General features: G+C 45.0%; 1 protein-coding gene across 1 annotated transcript; it reads left to right on the top strand.

Annotated features, from left to right (window-relative positions):
- The first annotated feature begins 1568 nt into the window (after positions 1–1568).
- Positions 1569–27299, top strand: LMAN2 (lectin, mannose binding 2). Its single transcript, XM_069244479.1, has 8 exons — positions 1569–1808; positions 20959–21077; positions 23129–23246; positions 24052–24131; positions 24262–24423; positions 25494–25608; positions 25702–25821; positions 26398–27299. Exons 1-8 carry the CDS (start codon positions 1679–1681, stop codon positions 26556–26558), a joined length of 1005 nt encoding a protein of 334 aa, XP_069100580.1. The 5' UTR covers positions 1569–1678; the 3' UTR covers positions 26559–27299.
- The last annotated feature ends 194 nt before the right edge of the window (positions 27300–27493 follow it).

Raw genomic sequence — 27493 nt, 5'->3', positions numbered from 1 at the left:
TGTTCTTTGCAGCAGGCACATTAACCCTCTTAGCTATCTTATGATGACTCCAAGCTTTCACTAAACAAAAATACGTTCTCTCTACAGAAAGAACATAGATCACCAGAGTTATTTTGATATTTTTACATTACATGCACTTTGTGCTATGCCTAGTAAACGTTGTTTGCAGCAGGCATGTTATCCCTGTGCGTTACCTTATGATGACTCCAAGCTTCCACTTGACAAAAGTATGTTCTCTTGGCTGCCATGGCACTTGCAGCATGAACTTGATTGGCTGTATCGTTTTTACATTATATTCAGAGTGATCTGCTTAGTACATGTTCTTTGCAGCAGGCATATTAATCCTGTGTGCTACTTTATGATGACTCCAAGCTTCGTCAAGACAAAAGTACATTCTCGCTCCAGAAAAAAACATTCTGGGACTTGTAGTTTTATTTTTATAAGGTTATACAAGCTGCAAATACAAAGCAGAAACCTGACTAGATAAATTACACATGTTTGCATCTGTGAAACTTGAGCTGTGTGTGTGTATTTATAAAACTAACCTCAAGGAGCGGTTAAATTTGAATATGCTGTACAATGGTCAATATTTTAAAACTAATATTTCAGTTAAAGGCTTACTGAGGATCATTAATATTATGTGAGGTGGCACTCCTCAAGCGTGTGAAAAATCATGGGTGTTTTGTTCGACTCCCCAGACTGCAGTAAAGGGGCATTGATCCAGTAAGCATGCATTCTCGGAGTACAATTATTTTATTAATCGCCCGCTGGCAATGTCGCCTGCACCAACTGACAAGTAAATATGTTTTGCACCTGGGAGTAGTTTGTTTTTAAAGGGCCTTCCTTAAAAAAATATTAAAGTAGGCCTACTAGCCCTTTAGTTATATGAAAGCCACTGGAATTATGTGGCAGAATGGTCCAAAATATGCGCCAGGGATGACCAATAAATGTGGCAAAATGTCAATTTATGCATTTTACAGTGCCAATAGATCCAACTCAAGTAAATGTGAGACCCATTCCTTTGCAAATGCTTATTTTGCCTTAAGAGCAGTGCTCTTAGGGAAGCACTTTCCAAAGTTGTAAAATTACAACATTTCAACTCTTTAAAAAACATAATTTGTGAAATGTTGACTTTCCCCAAATCATGCAGGACTGAAGTCGGGCGAGTGCATTTGCCTAACCAGCTTCCACAAAACCCTCTGCTACCCCGTGAAGGTGCGAGTAACAGAAAACACGAAACTTGAAGCGCACGCTTGAGTCCTTCTTTTGTGTTTCCAAGCTTTGTGTTTCCGAGCTGGGTGTCGCGCCGTCATTTCATTTGCTGGTGCCGTTGACACGCTTGTTTTCTAGTAACTATCACCGGCTTACTCGTTTCCTTCCTATTGGCTCTCGCTGGTGACATTTTGTCTTACCATTGGCTGATATAAATTGTCAGCTGACATCAATGGATGTTTCCGTTGTTTTGCTATAGGCCCATAAACAGGATTATTGACTGGGTCCCGACCGTTTCGTGGTGACTCAGTGGCAGGAGGCAGATCTCGGGCCCTATTTGTTTCAATGCCCAGAGCAAGGAAGCGCAGAAAGGAGGGTTGTTTCTAGAATTTTCTTCTGGGAGTACTTGCCCGTTTCCGGTTGAACCCGGAGGTGGTGCACCGGAAGCAGGAAGTGAGGGAAACTCATGATGGCGGAGGCTTGGGGTCCGTACTGTCTTTTCCTCCTCTTGCTGTTGCGGGGGACGGCGGGGGACTTGACGGACGGGAACAGCGAGCACTTGAAGAGGGAACACAGCCTGATCAAGCCTTACCAGGGTGAGGGAGAGACATGGTGACATTCACGGGAAATGGGTAGCTAAAGATGGGACCCACGTCTCCTAACCTACCATGTAAAATGCAGTAAGGGAGGGAGTAGGCGCACTGTTTTCCCACGTCCTACAGTGTATTACACAGTCACACATGCCAACATTTGGAAACAAGGACGAGGGTGATTTCATATCTTGGCGTATATGCATCATTTGCGTTATAGAAATGACATTCTGTGCCGCATTCTATAGAATAAAACAAGATTAAAAACGTGTCTATCTCACATTACAGTTCACCAGAGAATGCTGGCTTCGTGCAAGTGGGGGTGGCGGTTTTTCATTCCATTTGCTGTAGTGTCTTACCCGTAATGGGGCATGTAGTTTCTGGGCTCCCGCGTTCACTCTGATGTGTACTATATACGGCAATCGGATTATCACCCGTTTCAATTTTTGACACTAGTTTTTGGTAACAAAAAGTCGAAACGTCGCAGACATTTACCAGATTATACATACAGCTATGATAACAAGATGTTGCTGGTGGGTCGATGCACTTTATTTTGGATTTTCTGCATCTGAAAAAGGGCTCCAAAGCATATTTTTTTTATGAGATTGCAGATGTAACTGAGGCATGTGATTTGTGATATGGTTGTGTGCTGAGTTCCTGATGCTCAGATAAGACAGTAAAAGAGCTTGCGTGTGCTTTAGCAATTGTCTTGTGTCGTCAGGATAGTCCGCTTATGTCTCTGTTATGTTGGTTAGTAAAGAGTGATTTACATTGGTTTATATGTGTTTTTTCTTAGTTAAAAGTAATGTTTGGTAAAATATGGCCTGGCCTACAGCAAAATTGTGATTTTAAAAGACAAGTTAATATGGTTGGGCTTGATATAGAGGAGTGCTGTTGATTTGGCTTAGCTAGCTATACAGCTTTGTTGCCATGCACTGCGCACGAAGACGTTCAGAGTCTGTCTAGTGTGATTTGTTTGAGAGAAGTGAATTGTGAGTGTAATTGGAAAGATGCTTTATAGTGATCGCTGCTAAGTAGATGGTGTTGCTGGGGAGCCATTTTGGGTATATTGAAAGTGTGTTTGGTAATTCCGCCTGCCTATTGTAAACTGGCTTGGTGGTTGTTCAATGTGTCTAGGATTTGGGTGCTAGTTGTAGCATAGTTCTTGCTACCGTATGGTAAGTACTAGGCATCTTGTTTGTTATATAGGAAGATGGTAGCAGAAGAGTCAAAGCACGAGTGGGCTAAAGGGAACAAATCGGTATATGAAAGCAGGGTCTGTGTGAGCGTGTCTGTCTTGTGACAGCAACTAGGCCTGGCAAATTAAAAATTGAACTTTTGTAAATGTCTAGTTGGCCAGAAGAACCTAAGATGGGTTACCGGTCTGACACCCCCACCCTATTTTGGTAGTGGTTGTTCTCAAACCACAGCCAGCTGCCCTTTCCTGATCAGTATTAGGTTCGGGGCCCAAACACTGCAGAGGGAAATGGCAAAAATTATAGCTGGGATGATTGGTACACTTGCCTTCCTTTTCTACGTGTCCTGGCCTCTTTGAGAGCTCTGGTATGTGAGTTAGAGGAAGAATGCCCCCCTCAACACTCTTGACAACCATGCTATGCAATCACTGAGCTAATGGCTGTTTCTGCGTTCCACTACAAGAGTGTAGAACATTACCCTAGCTTGCCCAGATGGCTGCTGAAGTGTAGCCCCTGTGTTCTGGGCCTGATAAGGGAATGGGCTTGGATGGCCCTGTTAGTTTTGCTGTATGATTTGCGGATACTGGAGGACCAGGATGGCGAGTAAGTAAACTTGTTATTCTGTGTCTTTGGAAATGGAGAGTATGGCCAGGGTCCATATAGGAAGAACCTCATAGGTATTTAAAGCATGAAAGTGAGTGAATGAGGGCAGAGTGTTGTGGGGGATGGCTTTAGGGAGAGGAAAAATAAAACAATCCTGAGCTGTTCTCTGGCTTCCTTAACCTGATAACAAGTATACTGTCCTGTTTGAGTCTCTTTCAAGAGTGAGCAATAAAGATTGGGAGTTATGAAAGCTGCACAAGAGCCGGCAGAGGTATTTTAAAGCATTCAACATATTGTTTGCTTGTTTGTTTTTTTCCCCATTTCAACCATCTCGCTTCCCAATCCAACAGAGCATATTCATTGCAAGTACATATTTACAGCACTTACCACACCAATGCCTGAAACACTACGCTGGTCAGCGCGCTGCTCCGGATCCCACATTTAATGGTTAATCCAAATCATTGGTTATTCTTTGTTATAGTTTGTTTTAGGGACTAGTTTTGTACACATGAGCACAATTTCATGGATTAACTGTAGTTCATAGTACATTAAACTAATAGGAGTTAGGGATGCTTATGAGGGGGGGTGAGGCAAGGAAATGTAAGCTCATACAGATGGTTGGAGGATTAATAGAAGCGCTAGAGGAGGCTTTGTATTGTTAGTTTGTATGGGGTTGACTTTCAGGAAATAAGAGGTTGTGATGTTTGAAGTGAGTGGACAATTTGCAAAGGTACATTAATAAAGAAGAAGCATATACTCAGAGAAGGTTGTGGTGAGAGAGGAGGCATTGAAAAGATGAAAGGGAAGAAGAGGGCTAGTCGAAAGATAGTGAGAAAAATATTTGCATGTGAAGATAGTGCTATAGTAGGTATTTTTAAAGGCCCCAAGACATTGTGTGGTCTTAAATGAACTGTACACAGTTGTATGAAACACCTTAATGGTTCCTATGTTCATAAATGTATAGTAGAGTAATATCTTCAAGTATGATAAATGCTGTTATAGTGATTATAGTGATAGAAACTCCCATGACAGCATGGACTCAGTTAGAACATTGACTACCCATATTAGCCAATTGTCCTGTGGATGAAAGGGGAAGTTCCATTAGGGGTCAGCAGGATGTAGCATCAAAGAACTGTATTACAGGAGTGGCTAGCCCACTAGCCTCGATTAAAGTAAGAAGCATGAGAAGTGAACACCTTGCCACGCAGCAGCTAAACTTTGTAGCTCAACAACTCACGAGCAGTCAGGAGCAGGACCACCAGTTGCTTTGGATCCCGGAATTCATTTCAAGATCCCCCTCAGATGAGCTCAAACATTCTAGCATCCCAAGACTCGTAAAAGAACTCCCGGACCTCAAACACGTGTCCATAGAAGATATTGTTGCTATAAAATTTATCCAAACAAGAGGTAATCACCTCAGAGATCCAACACTGGTTATCTTTTCAGCCCCTGACCTTCCCATGCAAATTCTGGAAAGAAAGGAACACCTGAGAGCCTCGGGCATGAAGGTAGTTACATATCAAGGGGAGAGATGTCCGTATCCATTATAAGAAAATCATGGGTCCAACAAGCCCAAAGGTGCATGGTCAGTTTTGCGTGGGGAACACAGCACATCCAATTTAAGCAAAGACATTGAAGGAAAGACTAGCGAAAGGCCTGTAGCTCAGTGTGAGAAGGTAGCCTCTTTCTAGCCTTGTTACCCCCACTTTTGGCCTGTTTGTGAGTGTATGTCAGGGTGTTTGTCACTGTTTTCACTGTCTCACTGGGATCCTGATAGCCAGGCCTCAGTGCTCATAGTGAAAACACTATGTTTTCAGTATGTTTGTTATGTGTCACTGGGATCCTGCTAGTCAGGACCCCAGTGCTCATAAGGTTGTGGCCTATATGTATGTGTCACTGGGACCCTGTCACACAGGACCCCAGTGCTCATAGGTGTGCATGTATGTGTTCCCTGTGTGGTGCCTAACTGTCTCACTGAGGCTCTGCTAACCAGAACCTCAGTGGTTATGCTCTCTCATTACTTTTAAATTGTCACTAACAGGCTAGTGACCATTTTTACCAATTTACATTGGCTTACTGGAACACCCTTATAATTCCCTAGTATATGGTACTGAGGTACCCAGGGTATTGGGGTTCCAGGAGATCCCTATGGGCTGCAGCATTTCTTTTGCCACCCATAGGGAGCTCTGACAATTCTTACACAGGCCTGCCACTGCAGCCTGAGTGAAATAACGTCCACGTTATTTCACAGCCATTTTACACTGCACTTAAGTAACTTATAAGTCACCTATATGTCTAACCTTTACCTGGTAAAGGTTAGGTGCAAAGTTACTTAGTGTGAGGGCACCCTGGCACTAGCCAAGGTGCCCCCACATTGTTCAGAGCCAATTCACTGAACTTTGTGAGTGCGGGGACACCATTACACGCGTGCACTACATATAGGGCACTACCTATATGTAGCTTCACCATGGTAACTCCGAATATGGCCATGTAACATGTCTATGATCATGGAATTGCCCCCTCTATGCCATCCTGGCATTGTTGGTACAATTCCATGATCCCAGTGGTCTGTAGCACAGACCCTGGTACTGCCAGACTGCCCTTCCTGGGGTTTCTCTGCAGCTGCTGCTGCTGCCAACCCCTCAGACAGGCAGCTGCCCTCCTGGGGTCCAGCCAGGCCTGGCCCAGGATGGCAGAACAAAGAACTTCCTCTGAGAGAGGGTGTGACACCCTCTCCCTTTGGAAAATGGTGTGAAGGCAGGGGAGGAGTAGCCTCCCCCAGCCTCTGGAAATGCTTTGTTGGGCACAGAGGTGCCCAATTCTGCATAAGCCAGTCTACACCGGTTCAGGGACCCCTTAGCCCCTGCTCTGGCGCGAAACTGGACAAAGGAAAGGGGAGTGACCACTCCCCTGACCTGCACCTCCCCTGGGAGGTGTCCAGAGCTCCTCCAGTGTGCTCCAGACCTCTGCCATCTTGGAAACAGAGGTGCTGCTGGCACACTGGACTGCTCTGAGTGGCCAGTGCCACCAGGTGACGTCAGAGACTCCTTGTGATAGGCTCCTTCAGGTGTTAGTAGCCTTTCCTCTCTCCTAGGTAGCCAAACCCTCTTTTCTGGCTATTTAGGGTCTCTGTCTCTGGGGAAACTTTAGATAACGAATGCATGAGCTCAGCCGAGTTCCTCTGCATCTCCCTCTTCACCTTCTGATAAGGAATCGACCGCTGACCGCGCTGGAAGCCTGCAAACCTGCAACATAGTAGCAAAGACGACTACTGCAACTCTGTAACGCTGATCCTGCCGCCTTCTCGACTGTTTTCCTGCTTGTGCATGCTGTGGGGGTAGTCTGCCTCCTCTCTGCACCAGAAGCTCCGAAGAAATCTCCCGTGGGTCGACGGAATCTTCCCCCTGCAACCGCAGGCACCAAAAAGCTGCATCTCCGGTCCCTTGGGTCTCCTCTCAGCACGACGAGCGAGGTCCCTCGAATCCAGCGACACCGTCCAAGTGACCCCCACAGTCCAGTGACTCTTCAGCCCAAGTTTGGTGGAGGTAAGTCCTTGCCTCACCTCGCTGGGCTGCATTGCTGGGAACCGCGACTTTGCAAGCTTCTCCGGCCCCTGTGCACTTCCGGCGGAAATCCTTCGTGCACAGCCAAGCCTGGGTCCACGGCACTCTAACCTGCATTGCACGACTTTCTAAGTTGGTCTCCGGCGACGTGGGACTCCTTTGTGCAACTTCGGCGAGCACCGTTTCACGCATCCTCGTAGTGCCTGTTTCTGGCACTTCTCCGGGTGCTACCTGCTTCAGTGAGGGCTCCTTGTCTTGCTCGACGTCCCCTCTCTCTGCAGGTCCAATTTGCGACCTCCTGGTCCCTCCTGGGCCCCAGCAGCGTCCAAAAACGCCAAACGCACGATTTGCGTGTAGCAAGGCTTGTTGGCGTCCATCCGGCGGGAAAACACTTCTGCACGACTCTCCAAGGCGTGGGGGATCCATCCTCCAAAGGGGAAGTCTCTAGCCCTTGTCGTTCCTGCAGTATTCACAGTTCTTCAGCCTAGTAAGAGCTTCTTTGCACCAACCGCTGGCATTTCTTGGGCATCTGCCCATCTCCGAGCTGCTTGTGACTTTTGGACTTGGTCCCCTTGTTCCACAGGTACCTTCAGACAGGAATCCATCGTTGTTGCATTGCTGATTTGTGTTTTCCTTGCATTCTCCCTCTAACACGACTATTTTGTCCTTAGGGGAACTTTGGTGCACTTTGCACTCACTTTTCAGGGTCTTGGGGAGGGTTATTTTTCTAACTCTCACTATTTTCTAATAGTCCCAGCGACCCTCTACAAGGTCACATAGGTTTGGGGTCCATTCGTGGTTCACATTCCACTTTTGGAGTATATGGTTTGTGTTGCCCCTATCCCTATGTTTCCCCATTGCATCCTATTGTAATTATACATTGTTTGCACTGTTTTCTAAGACTATACTGCATATTTTTGCTATTGTGTATATATATCTTGTGGATATTTCCTATCCTCTTACTGAGGGTACACTCTAAGATACTTTGGCATATTGTCATAAAAATAAAGTACCTTTATTTTTAGTATAACTGTGTATTGTGTTTTCTTATGATATTGTGCATATGACACTAAGTGGTACTGTAGTAGCTTCACACGTCTCCTAGTTCAGCCTGAGCTGCTTTGCTAAGCTACCATTATCTATCAGCCTAAGCTGCTAGACACCCTATACACTAATAAGGGATAACTGGGCCTGGTGCAAGGTGCAAGTACCCCTTGGTACTCACTACAAGCCAGTCCAGCCTCCTACATTGGTTGTGCAGTGGTGGGATAAGTGCTTGAGACTACTTACCACTCTTGTCATTGTACTTTTCATAAGAGAAAAATATACAAAACAAGGTCAGTGTATATACACATAGCCAAAAAGTTTTGCATTTCCTCTTTTCACTCTTTTCTAAGTGCTGAAAAGTACTACTAAACTTTCAAAAAGTTCTTAAAAGTTTAAAAAGTTTTTTTCTGTCTTTCCAAAAAGTTCTGAAAACTTTTTTCTCTTTTGTCTATCACTTTAACTCTCTCTAAAAATGTCTGGCACAGGCCAAAAAGTTGAACTGTCCAAACTTGCATATGATCACCTTAGCTGGAAAGGAGCAAGGAGTCTCTGCATAGAGAGAGGTTTGAGTGTAGGGAAGAATCCTTCCTTAGAACTGTTAATTAATATGCTTAGAGTACAAGATAAGGCCATAAGTGCCCAATCTGTAGAAAAAGTAGCTAATGGTTCTCAATCTGATCCAGGGACTCCCCCAGGAAAAGGTTCAGGAAAGAAACTTCTCAGCCTGCCCATTACTAGACAGTCTAGCATAGTTGGTACAGAGGTTGAATCACATCATACTGATGATGTGCTCTCACATTATACTGGTAGCCAAGCTGTTAGGGTGCCCTCTGTAAGGGACAGGTCTCCTTCTGTTCATTCCCATCATACCTCTGTATCTAGAAATGTCCCTCCCACCCACCCTGATGACAGATTGTTGGAAAGGGAGCTCAATAGATTGAGAGTGGAGCAAACCAGACTGAAGCTCAAGAAGCAACAGCTGGATTTGGATAGACAGTCTTTAGAAATAGAGAGGGAAAGACAGAAGTTGGGTTTAGATACCCATGGTGGCAGCAGCAGTATTCCCCATAGTCATCCTGCAAAAGAGCATGATTCCAGGAATCTGCACAAGATAGTTCCCCCTTATAAGGAGGGGGATGACATTAACAAGTGGTTTGCTGCACTTGAGAGGGCCTGTGCTGTACAGGATGTCCCTCAAAGGCAGTGGGCTGCTATCCTATGGCTATCATTTAGTGGAAAAGGTAGGGATAGGCTCCTTACTGTGAAAGAAAATGATGCCAATAATTTTACAGTTCTTAAGAATGCACTCCTGGATGGTTATGGCTTAACCACTGAACAGTACAGGATAAAGTTCAGAGAGACCAAAAAGGAGTCTTCACAAGACTGGGTTGATTTCATTGACCATTCAGTGAAGGCCTTGGAGGGGTGGTTACATGGCAGTAAAGTTACTGATTATGAAAGCCTGTATAACACAATCCTGAGAGAGCATATACTTAATAATTGTGTGTCTGATTTGTTGCACCAGTACCTGGTAGACTCTGATCTAACCTCTCCCCAAGAATTGGGAAAGAAGGCAGACAAATGGGTCAGAACAAGGGTGAACAGAAAAGTTCATACAGGGGGTGACAAAGATGGCAATAAGAAGAAAGATGGTGAAAAATCTCAAGATAAGCATGGGGATAAGGGTAAAACCAAAGATCCCACTTCAAATCTTAAACACTCTTCAGAGGGTGGGGATAAAACAAATTCTTCCTCTTCTTCCCAACCTGCACACATTAAAAAGCCTTGGTGCTTTGTGTGTAAAAACAGAGGCCATAGGCCAGGGGATAAGTCCTGTCCAGGTAAACCCCCTGAGCCTACCACCACTAATACATCAAGCTCTAGTGCCCCTAGCAGTAGTGGTACTAGTGGTGGGACTGCTGGCAACAGTCAAGCAAAGGGTGTAGTTGGGTTCACTTATGGGTCCATAGTGGAAACTGATGTAATCAGCCCCAAGACAGTTTCTGTCACACCTAGTGGCACTGGCCTTGCCACACTGGCTGCTTGTCCCCTTACAATGGATAAGTACAGGCAGACAGTTTCAATAAATGGTGTTGAGGCCTTGGCCTACAGGGACACAGGTGCCAGTTTCACTTTGGTGACTGAAAACCTAGTGCCTCCTGAACAACACATCATTGGACAACAGTATAAGATTATTGATGTCCATAACTCCACTAAGTTTCTTCCCTTAGCTATAATTCAGTTTAGTTGGGGTGGAGTTACTGGCCCTAAGCAGGTGGTGGTATCACCTAGCTTACCTGTAGACTGTCTCTTAGGTAATGACCTAGAGGCCTCAGGTTGGGCTGATGTAGAGTTTTATGCCCATGCAGCCATGCTGGGCATCCCTGAGGAATTGTTCCCTCTCATTTCAAGTGAAATGAAAAAGCAAAGGAGAGAAGGCCTGAAAACTCAGGATCCCTCTCCATCAACAGGTAAAAAGGGTATCACAGTATCCCCTAACCACCCTACCATTCAGGATACTATTCCTGTGGTGGGAGAAACCTCTCCTGGGGTGGCACCTGTTCCAAGGGAATCATCAGCTGGCAAAGCTGGACTCCCTGAGGTGGAAGTACCTCTCTGTGGGATAACTAACATTGGTGAGAAAAACAGCACCATTTTAGTTAACATGGAGCATCCCTCCAACCCTCCCAGAGAAACTTTAGTGCAGAAACCCTGCACTACCTCACAACACTTAGGACAGCATCCCTGCCCTAGTGTGGAGCTCATAGGACAGCATCCCTGCCCTGCTCCAACTCAAGAGAAACAGCATCCCTGTTCTCTCTTCCAGCCAGATGGACAAAGTTTTTGCCCAGCTATGGCTTTTCTGAGACAGCATCCCTGTCTGGCATTTCCATCACTACAAATAGGTTCAGTGGACAATTCCCACTGCTCTAAACTAAAACTTACTGATAGAAACTCTGAAAATACATCTTCACATTGTTGCTTAGCTAAAAAACTTCAAACAGGGTGGTTTACATCCCCACAGGGAAGTAACCATATAGTGGATGATAAAGGGAGTAACCAGTCTATTGCAGAGCTACTCTCTACTTATCACCACTTAGACAATAAAGTCTCAACTGGCCAAGGTTAGCCTTATTGTCCTTCGTTTGGGGGGGGGTTGTGTGAGAAGGTAGCCTCTTTCTAGCCTTGTTACCCCCACTTTTGGCCTGTTTGTGAGTGTATGTCAGGGTGTTTGTCACTGTTTTCACTGTCTCACTGGGATCCTGATAGCCAGGCCTCAGTGCTCATAGTGAAAACACTATGTTTTCAGTATGTTTGTTATGTGTCACTGGGATCCTGCTAGTCAGGACCCCAGTGCTCATAAGGTTGTGGCCTATATGTATGTGTCACTGGGACCCTGTCACACAGGACCCCAGTGCTCATAGGTGTGCATGTATGTGTTCCCTGTGTGGTGCCTAACTGTCTCACTGAGGCTCTGCTAACCAGAACCTCAGTGGTTATGCTCTCTCATTACTTTTAAATTGTCACTAACAGGCTAGTGACCATTTTTACCAATTTACATTGGCTTACTGGAACACCCTTATAATTCCCTAGTATATGGTACTGAGGTACCCAGGGTATTGGGGTTCCAGGAGATCCCTATGGGCTGCAGCATTTCTTTTGCCACCCATAGGGAGCTCTGACAATTCTTACACAGGCCTGCCACTGCAGCCTGAGTGAAATAACGTCCACGTTATTTCACAGCCATTTTACACTGCACTTAAGTAACTTATAAGTCACCTATATGTCTAACCTTTACCTGGTAAAGGTTAGGTGCAAAGTTACTTAGTGTGAGGGCACCCTGGCACTAGCCAAGGTGCCCCCACATTGTTCAGAGCCAATTCACTGAACTTTGTGAGTGCGGGGACACCATTACACGCGTGCACTACATATAGGGCACTACCTATATGTAGCTTCACCATGGTAACTCCGAATATGGCCATGTAACATGTCTATGATCATGGAATTGCCCCCTCTATGCCATCCTGGCATTGTTGGTACAATTCCATGATCCCAGTGGTCTGTAGCACAGACCCTGGTACTGCCAGACTGCCCTTCCTGGGGTTTCTCTGCAGCTGCTGCTGCTGCCAACCCCTCAGACAGGCAGCTGCCCTCCTGGGGTCCAGCCAGGCCTGGCCCAGGATGGCAGAACAAAGAACTTCCTCTGAGAGAGGGTGTGACACCCTCTCCCTTTGGAAAATGGTGTGAAGGCAGGGGAGGAGTAGCCTCCCCCAGCCTCTGGAAATGCTTTGTTGGGCACAGAGGTGCCCAATTCTGCATAAGCCAGTCTACACCGGTTCAGGGACCCCTTAGCCCCTGCTCTGGCGCGAAACTGGACAAAGGAAAGGGGAGTGACCACTCCCCTGACCTGCACCTCCCCTGGGAGGTGTCCAGAGCTCCTCCAGTGTGCTCCAGACCTCTGCCATCTTGGAAACAGAGGTGCTGCTGGCACACTGGACTGCTCTGAGTGGCCAGTGCCACCAGGTGACGTCAGAGACTCCTTGTGATAGGCTCCTTCAGGTGTTAGTAGCCTTTCCTCTCTCCTAGGTAGCCAAACCCTCTTTTCTGGCTATTTAGGGTCTCTGTCTCTGGGGAAACTTTAGATAACGAATGCATGAGCTCAGCCGAGTTCCTCTGCATCTCCCTCTTCACCTTCTGATAAGGAATCGACCGCTGACCGCGCTGGAAGCCTGCAAACCTGCAACATAGTAGCAAAGACGACTACTGCAACTCTGTAACGCTGATCCTGCCGCCTTCTCGACTGTTTTCCTGCTTGTGCATGCTGTGGGGGTAGTCTGCCTCCTCTCTGCACCAGAAGCTCCGAAGAAATCTCCCGTGGGTCGACGGAATCTTCCCCCTGCAACCGCAGGCACCAAAAAGCTGCATCTCCGGTCCCTTGGGTCTCCTCTCAGCACGACGAGCGAGGTCCCTCGAATCCAGCGACACCGTCCAAGTGACCCCCACAGTCCAGTGACTCTTCAGCCCAAGTTTGGTGGAGGTAAGTCCTTGCCTCACCTCGCTGGGCTGCATTGCTGGGAACCGCGACTTTGCAAGCTTCTCCGGCCCCTGTGCACTTCCGGCGGAAATCCTTCGTGCACAGCCAAGCCTGGGTCCACGGCACTCTAACCTGCATTGCACGACTTTCTAAGTTGGTCTCCGGCGACGTGGGACTCCTTTGTGCAACTTCGGCGAGCACCGTTTCACGCATCCTCGTAGTGCCTGTTTCTGGCACTTCTCCGGGTGCTACCTGCTTCAGTGAGGGCTCCTTGTCTTGCTCGACGTCCCCTCTCTCTGCAGGTCCAATTTGCGACCTCCTGGTCCCTCCTGGGCCCCAGCAGCGTCCAAAAACGCCAAACGCACGATTTGCGTGTAGCAAGGCTTGTTGGCGTCCATCCGGCGGGAAAACACTTCTGCACGACTCTCCAAGGCGTGGGGGATCCATCCTCCAAAGGGGAAGTCTCTAGCCCTTGTCGTTCCTGCAGTATTCACAGTTCTTCAGCCTAGTAAGAGCTTCTTTGCACCAACCGCTGGCATTTCTTGGGCATCTGCCCATCTCCGAGCTGCTTGTGACTTTTGGACTTGGTCCCCTTGTTCCACAGGTACCTTCAGACAGGAATCCATCGTTGTTGCATTGCTGATTTGTGTTTTCCTTGCATTCTCCCTCTAACACGACTATTTTGTCCTTAGGGGAACTTTGGTGCACTTTGCACTCACTTTTCAGGGTCTTGGGGAGGGTTATTTTTCTAACTCTCACTATTTTCTAATAGTCCCAGCGACCCTCTACAAGGTCACATAGGTTTGGGGTCCATTCGTGGTTCACATTCCACTTTTGGAGTATATGGTTTGTGTTGCCCCTATCCCTATGTTTCCCCATTGCATCCTATTGTAATTATACATTGTTTGCACTGTTTTCTAAGACTATACTGCATATTTTTGCTATTGTGTATATATATCTTGTGGATATTTCCTATCCTCTTACTGAGGGTACACTCTAAGATACTTTGGCATATTGTCATAAAAATAAAGTACCTTTATTTTTAGTATAACTGTGTATTGTGTTTTCTTATGATATTGTGCATATGACACTAAGTGGTACTGTAGTAGCTTCACACGTCTCCTAGTTCAGCCTGAGCTGCTTTGCTAAGCTACCATTATCTATCAGCCTAAGCTGCTAGACACCCTATACACTAATAAGGGATAACTGGGCCTGGTGCAAGGTGCAAGTACCCCTTGGTACTCACTACAAGCCAGTCCAGCCTCCTACACTCAGTCCCCTCTAAGAGTTCAAATATGGAAGGAAGTGGGGCGCAGGAAACTAGTAACAAGACAGGATCCCCTGCCCAACTGGAGTTGGTTACCTTTGGCACTATCCTCAGGAGCGGTTGGTAAAAGCTGAATAGCAAAGGAACAGTTTTCACAACAGGTATTGAGCATCTGTTCATGGAATATAGGAGGCCTACAAGCAAAATTGGAAGATCCAGCAATAATCCAATTTTTCTGTTTTTGTGACATTATATTGATATAGGAATCCTGGGCCCAAGTGTCCATACCCTTAATTGAATACACAGAATTTATCAAACCAGCAGTGAAAACTAGTAGATCTGTAAGGGCAAAGGGGAGCTTAGTGACTTACATCAGTACAAGTATCCTCGCCAAGACATCAGAGCTTAATGAGGAAGATCTACCATTCCAACTGCTCCAACTAGACGGCTGGGGAAAAACAAACATGAACTACTGATTTTAATCAATATATATATCAATCCAAAAAAGAAGTCAGCCGAAGTTAATAACTTGATAAAGCATCTGGTGTAGAGTGGAAGTATAACACATCCAGCACATTGGCTAATTTTGGGTGACTTCAACCTCAACTTATTTCATAACCCTAGTGAGGAACATATTCAAACAGTAGCAGCGGTGTCTAGACAAACCCTCCCAGTGAGTATAAAGAAAGACAAGATCGGGGAGAAATTAATAAACATCTGGGAGTCTGTTGGCCTATTCACACTAAATGGTTGGAACCCGGCCGATACCCTGCCAGTATGGACATGATCCTCCAGAAAAAAAGTTATCATATCTAGATTATACACTGGTTAATCCTTCGCTGTACATGTTTGTGATCGATTTTGGCTAAGGGCCAAACTGCATTACGCGTCAAAATCATCAGACTCAAAATGTTTCTGGAAACTGATTAACTCCATTGAAAAGGGTCCAAAAGCAGCTCACAGTGCTAACATAACAGAGGAAGCCTGGGTTAACCACCTTAAGTCACATTTAAGGGAGATGCCCACCGGAGGAGCTGCACAAGCCCAGCGGGAGACAGTCACCCGGGAACCCAACGTTTTGAACACCCTGATAATCACAGCGCCAGAGATAATAAAGATCATCAGGCGGTCTCGAACTGATTGCACGCCTGGGCCCAACGGTCTACTGCAAATGCTGTTTAAACAAACAACAAAAAGAAGGGCAGATTTCCTGGCTACAATGTTCAACCACGTTCTTTTAACCAGAATTGTGTCGGCAAATTGGAAGGGTTCAATAATTCATCCCATATGCAACGGAGGGAAGGCCACCTCTAATTGGAGGACTAATTGCCCTCTTAGATGTAGATCTCAAGTATTTTTCTGTATGCTTGTTGCAGCACTTAGTCATGGGTCATAGATAGTAGCATCTTCCCATAAATCAAAGTGCATTTATTAAGAATTAGGGAGCTATAATGAACCTTATGGCACTGGGACTGATCATCAATAGAGCAAAAGCAACAGGGACCCCTACATACTTGTGTTTTGTTGACTTTAAAGCTGCTTTTGATTGTGTACCCCACTGTAAATTGTGGGCAAAACTACAGCAATGGGGGCTGGCATTAACCATTTTAAATGCTATTAGACTGATTTATTCTTATATATGCGTGAAGGTTAAACTTTGGGGAGGATCATATCTATCAAGGGCAGTTAAAAAAACAGTTGGTTTAAAACAAGGCTGAGTGTTGGCACCAATTCTTTTTAATCTTTATATAGCAGACCTGTCTACAATGATAAATAACCAGTCTGCCCATTCTCCCACTCTTGGCGGTCATTAATTATCTAACATGCTATTGCAGATGACCTGATGCTGCTTAGCAACACCAGAATTGGAATGCAAAAACTGTTGAACAACTTAGAAGGATATGCAAGAATAAATGAATTCGAAATAAACCAAAGTAAAACAAAAATGATTGCCTTCAACCGCAGATGCTCTAACCAATGTAAATGGTATCTGAATGGAAAGATTATAGAGGAAGAAGCCTCGTACAGATACTTAGGAGTCATGATAGGCGCAAGAGGCAATTATGAGTGCCAAAAAAAAGCAATAAAACACAAGGCACAAGCACTCATTTATGCCTTTGGAACCCATGCAAATACCATTTGTGGACACACTCTGAATCCATTGACAGCTATAATGAGAGCAAAATTATTCCAATGCTCGCATATGGAACCAAAATAAAGAGTGGGATGGAGGAAGCTCTCCTGGATAAACTCTTGGTAAAGGCCTACAAGCGTGTTTTCCGGTTACCTGGATCAGCATCCCCGGCACAGGTCAGACTGGAATTTATGCTGGTCAAGCAGTCATTGGCTCGCCCTGCGGCCTCCAGCAAATGCTGTCACAAATTGCGTCACACCCCAAAAGGGACATTGGCTAATTTAGTACAGCAGGAAATTAATTTGGAAAGGGGCAGTAGTAACTACAAAAAGTATTTGAAAAGAAGCCTAACATATTTGAACCTAATTGATGTATGGGACCAGTTGCTATCTAATCCGGCATTTAAGAAAGTAGTGAATAAATCAAGTAAACTACACAGCTGGCTAGAAGACAGGGAGGAACTGGGTAAAAGGTCTCATGGTTGGTTGGTTCTTAACTCATATAAAGCACTCAAAGAATCACCATTATTGGCTGCCCCCTACTCCTTGAAAATTAAGCACCGCTTTCTAAAGCTAAGACTAGGCGATATGCCAATGCTAGACCTCATGCCAAAATGGAAGAGGGTGTCGCAAAGAGACAACCAGGAATGCTGCCTATGTCATCTGGTGGTGGAAACCTTAGGGCACATGGTCTGTATTTGCTCAGCTTTGACTAGCCAAAGAAGACAATTGCTGAAGAAAGAATTCAATGAATTAAGGATCCAGTCTTGTAGTCAAGCCCTGATTGAGGCACTTAATCCAAGAAATCCTATATTGAACATTAGGCTGGGCCAATTTCTGGAAACTTTAACTTGCCTAACTGCTCCTTCAAAAACTTAGGGATTTTGGTAAGCGATTAATTACTTAGAGCATATACGATAGTTAAGAGGTAACTATCCAATACCCAAATGATCATTAGAAATAAGTTAGAAGAAAGGCTATGCTCTTCTTGGTTCGAATTGCACCCTAACCCTAAATTATGAAAGTATTGGACTTTAAAAGTTTTCGAACCAAAGCCAGGTGCCCCCCCCCCCCCCCTATAATTCCTAGCAGATATGAACAACACCGGGGGAGTTGAACCAAGTTTTACTATGAATTTAACTACCTTTAATATGCTTGAAAACTGCCTAATGGGAGACAAATAGGTTGGAAGGATGTAGGGTGGTTAACCATGTAGTTATGGTTTTAATATGTTTTTAACCAAGTTGTATATCTGTAATCTGTGCTAGGGGGGGGTTAACCTGCTCATTGCACTGAACATGTCATTTTTTACTGTATTCATATTTTTTGTTCGGTTTTATGGTGACAGAGCATTTATAATTTTCATTATCTAATAAAATAAATATAAATACTATTATTTACAAGGAAAAGTGGGGTCCATGTTGGATGCCAATGATGTGAGGGCGAGGGCAGCTTCCCCAGACAGTGGAAAATGTATTGCCTGCATCCCTGTGGCTGAATGGTGGCAATCCAGAGCTTGGGCTGAGGAAAAGGGAGACAGGGTCCCTTTAGAAATTCAATGAAGACTTTGTTAACAATGGGCTGCTGATTACACTTCCTGAAGCACTGTCCTTTGGTAAATATTAGGAGTTAGGGATGGGCCTGCAGGTTCTGCTGTGCATGCAGCACTCTTTGAGAGGCCTAGCCTTTTGTCTTCCTTGGTCACAAGTTCAGTTGGGCTGATGACAGAGAATTGCATAAATCTCACACCACTTTGTACCTGTGCTGTTGGTGCGCCAAGCCGGAGACTATCCTGTTGTGAGGACATCACTGTACAAAGGTTGTCTGGAGAGCAGCCTGGAATATGGTAATCCAAGAAAATATTAACTGAGAATAAGCCAAAGAAATACCAGCACACACGGACAGCTAACCCCACTCACCAAAGCCCATCTTAATAAAGTATTCAAACGCACAGGAGTTAAGATCTGTAAAAATAAATAGCTAGTGCATAAGTAAATATACTGCATGTCTTTACAGATCCCTGGAAGCAACGCAATTTGATTTACTGAATGTGCTGTTCTTTTTTTTTTCCTGTTTCTTCATCTAAAATCTATTAGTGTTTTTTACTGCAATGAGACGAATCGCACCCTCTTTCTGCAACAAAATTCTCCTTACATTAATCTAATGGTGTGACTCATGAATTCCAGGTTTTACTGTGCACTTGTCAGTTACTTAACAGGGTGCTGATGCTTCAGAAAGGAACTCCTCATGGTTATATAGTATAACCTGTTGGTGGGAAAATGTCAAGATAGGTTCTTAAATAGTGCTTGCTTTCGTTGGGAACAGCATGCTTATGTAAATTGATAATACACATGTGTATGATGTCAACTGCTTAGCAACGTGCAAATGCTGCAGAAAGGAGTCCCTCGGTGAGCATATAAAGCAGGAATCCCTCGGTGAAGCTAGAGAGCAGGATCATTGAAGATATTCACTCAGTGATGGGCTTGTCAGTTATTACAAGGCACGGAGAAAACAGAGAAGCCTGTCGCTGGTGACATAGTGTAATCCAATGATAGCCCTGTCATGGAACATCTAGTATTAGGAACACTAGCATACATAGCTACTGTTAAAACAATTAGTATTCCTTTGGTAATGGAGCTGCAACCTCAATCCCATGCATATTCATAGCAACAAAGCGGGTATTATTTTGTGCAAAGGAGGCAGTGAATAAAAAAAACTCTTGCGGTCTGTTAAATGCCAGTCTTGGATTCTGCGCTCTGGGAAGCAATTACATCTTCCATACTTGAGTACACTGGGATCCTGGGCAAGCTATCCTATCTCCATGTACCAAATATGTCCTAATGCGAAGAGACTGGAGCACCTACTTCATTATTAACCGTCTTATGGTTCAAGACAGCAGCAGCAGGTTCAGAAATTAAGACACTTAACATGCTTCAGCAATCAGGACTGATGCGGTCAGAGCCAATCATTGTTTAGGGCATAAAACTTTAGCGTCCTTCAGAAACTATGACAAATTGTTAATTTGCAAATTCGGGCTGCTGAGTTTCAAAGAAATCACGACGTGGACAAAAGGTGCCTGCACATTTCTGCACATAAAGAAGCATTTCACCTTTGAGATCAGGATGGAGAATAGAGGATCATTCAGAAATAAGGACAGAGGGCATAAAGAGTACCTTGGAATTCCGCAGGGCCGCAGCGAAGCATCACGTGCTATGTTGGTTGCTACTACAGCGTTTCGTGTAGACTTGAGGCTGCCTTGGAGCACTGGGAATGGACGGGACATGGAAGAGGGAAACAGAGGCTTGTGATCAGCAGAGCAGCTCCAGAACACTTACACAACACAGGCTGGCAGAGTGATAGTGCATAATCTGCTGCCACCCATGTGTTATCAGTGTTAGTACAAAACGTCTATATTAACATATACATTGACAAAATGCCAATGCTTCACAATATGTCCAATAGTTAATTAATGCAACCTCTTTATTGCTTAAAATATATATTTAAAAGTCATTATTTTACCCAAGACCAACTCATCTTACATTTAAGTAGAGAATGAAAGCGTTGGATGCTTGGCATTGGTTGCGAATCAATTAATAGTGCGATGTGAACTTTAATAATCTCATCGCTCGTAAAAATATGATGAACTGCACCTTCCAGGCCGATCGCCGTTTCCCCTAGAACATGGGTACTCACAAACATTATTCCAGGGGCCAAAAGGTATTGTCTGTGATGTGACCGAGGGCCGCATTGATGCCAGCAGGGTGGCTGTACATAGGATGCACTGATATAATAATGTGATGTACTAAGGTGACACACTTCTGCATGTTAATGAAATACTCTCTGGAATTTTAAATACCTTATTACATTTTTGCTGCAGGATGCCTTTAGAAACACATTTATTTTTAAAGTTAGCTGGTGCGGGATGACTTAGTTGCTTCCTTTTTTAAAACTTTAATTAACTTTTAAATAAAGGCTTGTCTTTTTAGTTAACTTCCTTCTCAGTGTTAGTGCTGAGATAAGAAAGCAGCATCCCAGTGCGCTCCTGACCAGGGGGCCGCATGTAAAGGTCACGAGGGCCGCATGCGGCCCCCGGGCCGTACTTTGAGTATCACTACCATAGAACAATACTTGAGTACCAGCAACTGGCATGCACGTTATTTGAGTACTTTATTAATGCAATTTTTGAGGCTATAGCTTGCACAAAGGTCTTTTGGCAGAATGGTCTAATGTTATTAACCCACCCTCGGTGCTCTTCTGGTCCGCGTTTTTGGCAAGATATTCTCTTAACACTGGCACGTGTTTTTTCCCCCAGGGGTCGGTTCAAGTTCAATGCCCTTATGGGACTTTGGAGGAAGCACCATGCTGACGAGCCAGTACGTACGACTGACACCAGATGAGCGCAGCCGGGAGGGGTCCATCTGGAACAGAGTGGTAAGTGCCGGTTAGTAGGTAATTCTATGCGAAACAGTCTTATCTCTGGGTTCCTGGGTTTGAGGTGGACTCAAAAGATCTGTCCTAGAAAGTGATTCTCTGGTAAAAAATAAAATCTTCTCCAGGAAAATGCTGCTCAGTATCATGAAGACTGCTCCCATGAACGCTTTCCCTGAAATAGAATAGGACATTCCAGAGAGTCAGATGTGGCTACACAAAATGTAGTCCTTGAACAGGGCAGTCTGTAATTTAGGGTCGGTGTTAACCATACAAAGGCTCTCATAGAAATAGAGAACAGCTACTCTTTGGTACGAACTGTTCGTATAGAAGTAAGCATGGGATACTGACCCTATACTGTCAGCTTCCACCTTAAAGACAATCCCACAACATAAAAATATAAAACTAGAGTTTACTTTTGCTTCAATTTTCTCATGCTTCTTTTCACGTCACCTCATTCAGGTTTTTAAAAGTTCCAAATAGGAGTCTGTCTTGAATGTTAAGCTATGAACAATGAAAGGATCACATGGTATCATGACAAGAGTAGATCCATAGACACATTTTTATACAAAGCGCACCTTAGGGTCTCACATTTTCTCATGTTTTGGGGGGGGGGGGGGGTAGTTTAAACTCTTTTGGCTACCCACTTTCTTGTCACCAGCAAGAAATTAATGCACTAATTTAAAAAGAAACCGGAAACTGAAAGTCATCAAAATATATCTATTAAGGAACAGCAGCCAGACTTCTTCTCAGTACGTGGAAAAATGCATTTCTGACAGGCCCTCAAAATGGCACATTGTGAACATCCAAAAAGAACCCGTATACAGAAAGGCTGGTTTCGCTTGGTGAGCACAGCTTCCCTCATCCTTGTTGTTTTTGTCCATGTACTCTTCTTGTGTGGTTCTTTATGCCAAGGGAGTCAGCACCCTAATGTAATTAGTGACGAGTTATTAGCGCATACACAATTACTTAAATTACAGCATTGGTGCCCCTTGGTTGGCATTCTCTTGGTAGGGGTCCTGTAAGAAATATATTTTCCATATGTTGAGGTTAGGAACCTCTGAATACCTTTGAAGCTTCGACAGTTGACTGGCTGCTGGTATATAATCAAGTGATGCTGTGCCAAAAAATATTCAGCCATGCAGCAAGATCAACTTCCTGTGTTAGCGCTATTGTCCTGATAAGGGGCCCTGAAAACTTGATGGAGTGGACTGAAATGATAATATTTCTTTGTTGATTGGACATCAGTATATGAATTGCCCTGATTGTTATCTTTATGACACGACGATTCTGAGGGTCCAAATGCCGTTCTAGCTTTTTGTGTAGTTTTTATAGATGAGCAATATTTATCGTGGTGTGGTTGGGTGCGTTTTTGTCACATTATCTGCGTGAAATAAAACTACCTAATATTGATAATTTTAAAAAAGGTTTAGTATTTGTTAGCCCCTCTTCTGTTTTCTTTATCATTTTTATTGGCTTCTGTTTAAACTAGTGCATTTATTTTTTGCCTGCTACATATTACTTGCTTGGGTATCCAATAGTTTAATCAACCCCCTCAAAAATGGTAAAATTGAGAGCATATGGGGTACTTTTTTGATAGCTGACACATCTGCGTCTGTGAGGCATCGAGCATGATCTGTGCTGTACGTTTACACTGGGACTGCCCCTACATCACAGTAAACTCGCCATCCAGCTAACCACAGCAATGTTTTTCTATCCTGTGCTACCCTAGCAGATTATCATCAGAAGACTGCCCACAATAGACCTTTAAGTGCATGCAGTAAATTTTAATTTATTCTTCTCCAGGCTAACCTTATTAGGCAAGAGACTTCAGTCTTAGCTGAATGGGGGCTGAAAGCAGGGTCTTGCAGTGAAGGTGTAGATTGGTTACTTACTGTTAAATGGGCAAACATGTGAAACTTGTGTATCTCTGAAACTGACCAGCCATGGAGAGAGCCCGGGGGAGGTATGCAGAGTCTGGTGGTCCAGCCCAGTGCTTGTGCTGTTGTGATAAGTACAATCAAGAGTATAAAGAGGCAGGTCCTTTCTTGCAGCCATGTTTCCTTAAGGACTGGGAGATGCACGTACAGTTTAAGATCCATGGATCTGGCAAGAAGAACCTTCACGGAGATGGTTTTGCATTGTGGTACACAAAGGACCGACTTGTACCAGGTGAGCTAGCTGCAGATACCTTACACATCATCTTTTGCACCTTATACCCTTGTACACTGGGTCACATTGTTCTTACTTGTCTATTTAGTGTAGATAATTTGTTGCAGTCAGATAGCATTAACAGAGTGCAACTTTTTTTTTTTTAACCAGGACGCTCTTCCGCTGTCTGCTCCCCTTTGTTTCTTTTTTGCCTTTTCTGGGTTTCTCACTGTGTGCTCTTTTACAAGTTCTCTCATTCTGCCCCTGTCTAACCCACCTCACTCTCTGTCCCAGCTGTCCTGACGTCTGACAGTCTAGTCCTTTGTTCCCTTTCCAAGTTCCCTTGCCTTCTCCCTTATCTCCCGTCTTTCTGTCGCCTGTCCGAGGTGACTTCGCCCCATCCAACCACACTCTTTGCAACCCTCTTGAAGATCGATCGCCCTCTGATCTTCAGTAGCTTGTTGTTTCCTTGCTCCGGGTGTTTTGCCGCTTTTTTCTTTGCCAACGCCCCTCCCAATCTGGGTTCTGCTCGACGCAGATGCTGTCCGCTGCCCTCTTATGACCTCTTTCTCTTGTCTTTTGCTCTCTCAGTGGCCAGCCTCCCACTCTGTCGTGTCCTCTACATCGGGTCTCATGCTCTTTTTTTTTAGTATGTGATAGCATATGTTCCACACACTCACCTGTTCTCTGTATTGCATCCTATCGTATTGTTCCCTAGTGTTGTTTGCTTTCCTCTTTGATGTCAGTACTGTGGCTAGAGGGAAGGTGTGTCTTGTGCTCTTTGCTGCAGTAAGCGGGCTTTACTTTTCACCATCTTTCCATCTAGGTCCTGTGTTTGGAAGCAAGGATAAATTTCACGGCTTGGCACTTTTTCTCGATACGTACCCTAATGATGAAACAACTGAGGTTAGTATCAGAGGTGAAACTTGGATGCAGCTTGCAAGACTCTGCACCTCTGCCAGCCCAGTATAGGCAAACCAAGGGGCACGGCTGGAATACGAAGAGTCACTAACAGAACTTTTCTTTCTTACTGCAGAGGGTGTTCCCCTACATTTCAGTTATGGTGAATAATGGCTCCTTGGAATACGACCACAGTAAGGATGGCCGAGCAGCCGAGCTGGCAGGATGCACAGTCGATGTTCGGAACCAGAACCATGACACCTTTCTCGCTATTCGATACTCTCGGGGCAGGCTGACGGTGAGCGTGCTGTAGTTTTGGGTAGGCACTATGAAATCCAGCCCTAGTATGGATTAGCTTTAAGTCTTTAGGCCATGGTGATAGCTGTGGGGAAAGACAAAACTGAGATGAAGAAGAGGTGAGGCTGATGGGAAGTGATACAGAAATCCACTGGATTAGGTGAACAAAAGGCAGGTTATTGGGTTCAGAGCACTGCAGAGCCAGTTTGCACAGCCCTTGGATGGAGTCAGTAGTGGATTGAATAATACTGTTTTAAAAAAAAAAAATCTTTACTGTTTTATATAAATATGTAGCAGAATATAAAGAACGAGAAAAGGAAAACATACAGCGTCATTGACATCGCCTCCTTATTGTCAAATTCTCAACTTAGTTTTACCAAATGTATATCATACGTCTGTATTAGAGGAGCAGTTCCACCAGTCTCCAAATGCTGGATTTCCCAGGGCAACTCCTTTGATATATATACAAATTCTGTCATGGCCCAGCTGACCTTTCATGTGTCCAATCTACCAAGTTGTGTGTGTGTTAGTGGAGGGAGGGGCGGTGGCATGGTCCCACCTCCAGTTGCGAGGAATATCACACTTTGGGATGAGTAGGCAGTATGGTATAGGCTCTGGTGTGATCTACCTGCCTAGAAGCTGGGTATGGGTGCTGTATATGAATGCCCGGTGTTGCTGTATAATGGGGCATTCCCGCACTGTATGATAGAAAGGGCCCGGCCCAGTCTTACATTTGAGACAGTGGGGGTCAAGGCCATGTTTCAATGTGCTTAATCTGGTGGGGCTCTAACATATCCTTTGCAGGTTCTTCAGTTGAATAAGCCGCAGTTTCAGGAGAATCTGCAGGATTCTAGGGGCCATTTTTGCTTCGACTCAGTCCTTGTCTTCCAGGGGGCAGACATCCTGGGGCTATCTATCCCTCAGTGCCAGCATGGGGTGTAGGGTATTGTAAACAATCCATGTTTGTGTGTGCCCATCCCACATACGTTGGTGGACCTGCTTTCTAAGGGCCATCACCTTGGTATTTCTGCTTGCTATGTGCTTGCATGACTCTTGTTGTTCTTGTCCCAGGTAATGACGGACATTGAAGATAAGAATGAATGGAAGAATTGCTTTGACATCTCCGGAGTCCGTTTGCCTACTGGCTACTTCTTCGGGGCCTCTTCAGCCACAGGAGACCTGTCTGGTGAGATACACTATTTCAAATAATGACATTGCAGTCTCTTTTCACGTGAATCCTTGTATAACCACCCCCTTCTCTTGTCCCTAATGCGTGCAGATAACCACGACATCATCTCGCTGAAGGTGTTCCAGTTGATGGTGGAGCATCCGCCCGAGGATGAGAATGTGGACTGGACCAAGATCGAGCCCAGCGTCAGCCTGCTCAAGTCCCCAAAAGGTAATGTGGAATACTAGGTCTTGCTGCAGTATCCTTCCGGGTGTGACCCCATAGGACACCCATGCCATGGGGCTGGCTGTTGTTTGAGGGGCAGTAGTTTTCAAGCTGTCAAACCTGTTTTTCAAAGGTGCTCAGTCACCAGTGCCAGAGGCGCGCTCATGCAGGGTGCATCCATCTTAGGCGCTGTAACGTCAGAAGCCGATCCTGACGTTTAAGAGTGCGGTGGGTAAAGAGCACTGGGGAGGGCTGCCTTGTGAGGATGACCGTGGAGTGCAAAGCGCAGGTACTGGTGGCCTGGGGGTGATTGCGTAGGGTGGTTGGCGGTTGATGACTGGTGTAGGCTCAGTTTTCTGGTGAAGTAAAAGGCAAAAGTGTTCGGGTGGCAGAAGTTGGCTGATGGGGAAGACGACGACTTTAATAGGTTGACGAAACTGGGTGCTGTCAGGGAAGCAGTGGGGGGTGGCACTGAGCAGATGGTTGACAAAGGGTTAGTTAAATTCAGAGGGGAGATGGAGAAGGAGATACAGTGAACTTGTGTCTTACAGTATGTTTTTCATTCTTTTCACTATTTTGCAGATAATGTTGATGACCCGACTGGTAACTTCCGCAGCGGGCCCCTGACCGGGTGGAAAGTGTTCATGCTGTTGCTGTGCGCCCTGCTCGGCATCATTGTCTGCGCTGTGGTGGGTGCTGTTGTGTTTCAGAAACGTCAGGAGAGGAACAAGCGCTTCTATTGAAGGTGGACGCGGCCAAACACTGAATGGCAAGCGCCTTTCGCCCCCTGAGATGTGGATTGTACAAGAACTTTCTTTAAAAACTGACAATTGTACAGAATATTTTTGTAATCTTCATGTAGTGCTGACGGCAGCAGAAGTAAGACTTGAATTTCCGGCTCTCAGGATGTTTGGGACGTTTGGGGCTGTCTTGCCAATTCTAAGAAGTCCTTGTGTGAAGTACAACAATCTTCCTCGCACACTTGAATGCCGGCGGAGAAGGGGAGTTGATAATAAAGTTGACTGGTTCGGTTGAATGGATGGCCATATGAGTGGTTGGCCTGATACTGACTAATTGTTTTCGTTTCTGGGATAGGATAATAGTGAATTTGGCTTCTTCACTTCAGGGGAATACGTGCTGAAAGTCGTGAAGGACGTCCTTGCCTTTGTCCACAGGAGTGTTCTACACCCCATTCCCTCCCTGTTACTGGGAGGACAGTACTGCACAGTCTTGCCAGTTGTTTCCTGTGCAGCTCAGGAGCTTGGCTTAAATGAACAACCTGTCAATATGAGTTTTTCTGCATGTTTCTCCCGGCTTGGTGGTTTCTTAGTATTTGTAAAGGCAATGTTACTCATGATGCGAATGATAAAAAAAAAGGTAGTGTGTGGAGGGATTTTAATTTGCACCCCCTGCCAAATACTTCATAATACCAGTTTGACAAGTCACTTCCTTACGCACATTAAAGGTGTCCCGGTTCAGCCCAAGAGTGACTCCTGTTCATGATTTAACAAAAGACCTCACCGTAGAAGATCTTCTAGGAGTGAAGAGAGAAAGAGGCCGCAGATTAAAGCGAATTGGATAACCTGTCTTTAGCTAGTCTGGTTTTCTTGTGCCCTGATCCTCGGATGCCTACTTGTTGGCAAACATTGAGAAGCCAAATTGCACTGAACCAGGAGGG

The sequence above is a fragment of the Pleurodeles waltl genome, chromosome 7, assembly GCF_031143425.1.
Source record: "Pleurodeles waltl isolate 20211129_DDA chromosome 7, aPleWal1.hap1.20221129, whole genome shotgun sequence".
NCBI lineage: Eukaryota > Metazoa > Chordata > Amphibia > Caudata > Salamandridae > Pleurodeles > Pleurodeles waltl.
This window is presented reverse-complemented; position numbering and strand designations above follow the sequence as displayed.

Bases quoted from the DNA above. Each gene is read 5' to 3' on its own strand.
- LMAN2 (XM_069244479.1), top strand. From the start codon at position 1,679: ATGATGGCGGAGGCTTGGGGTCCGTACTGTCTTTTCCTCCTCTTGCTG. The intron at 24,132-24,261 runs GTTAGTATCAGA...TTCTTACTGCAG, and splicing joins CTAATGATGAAACAACTGAG to AGGGTGTTCCCCTACATTTC. The intron at 25,822-26,397 runs GTAATGTGGAAT...ACTATTTTGCAG, and splicing joins CCTGCTCAAGTCCCCAAAAG to ATAATGTTGATGACCCGACT.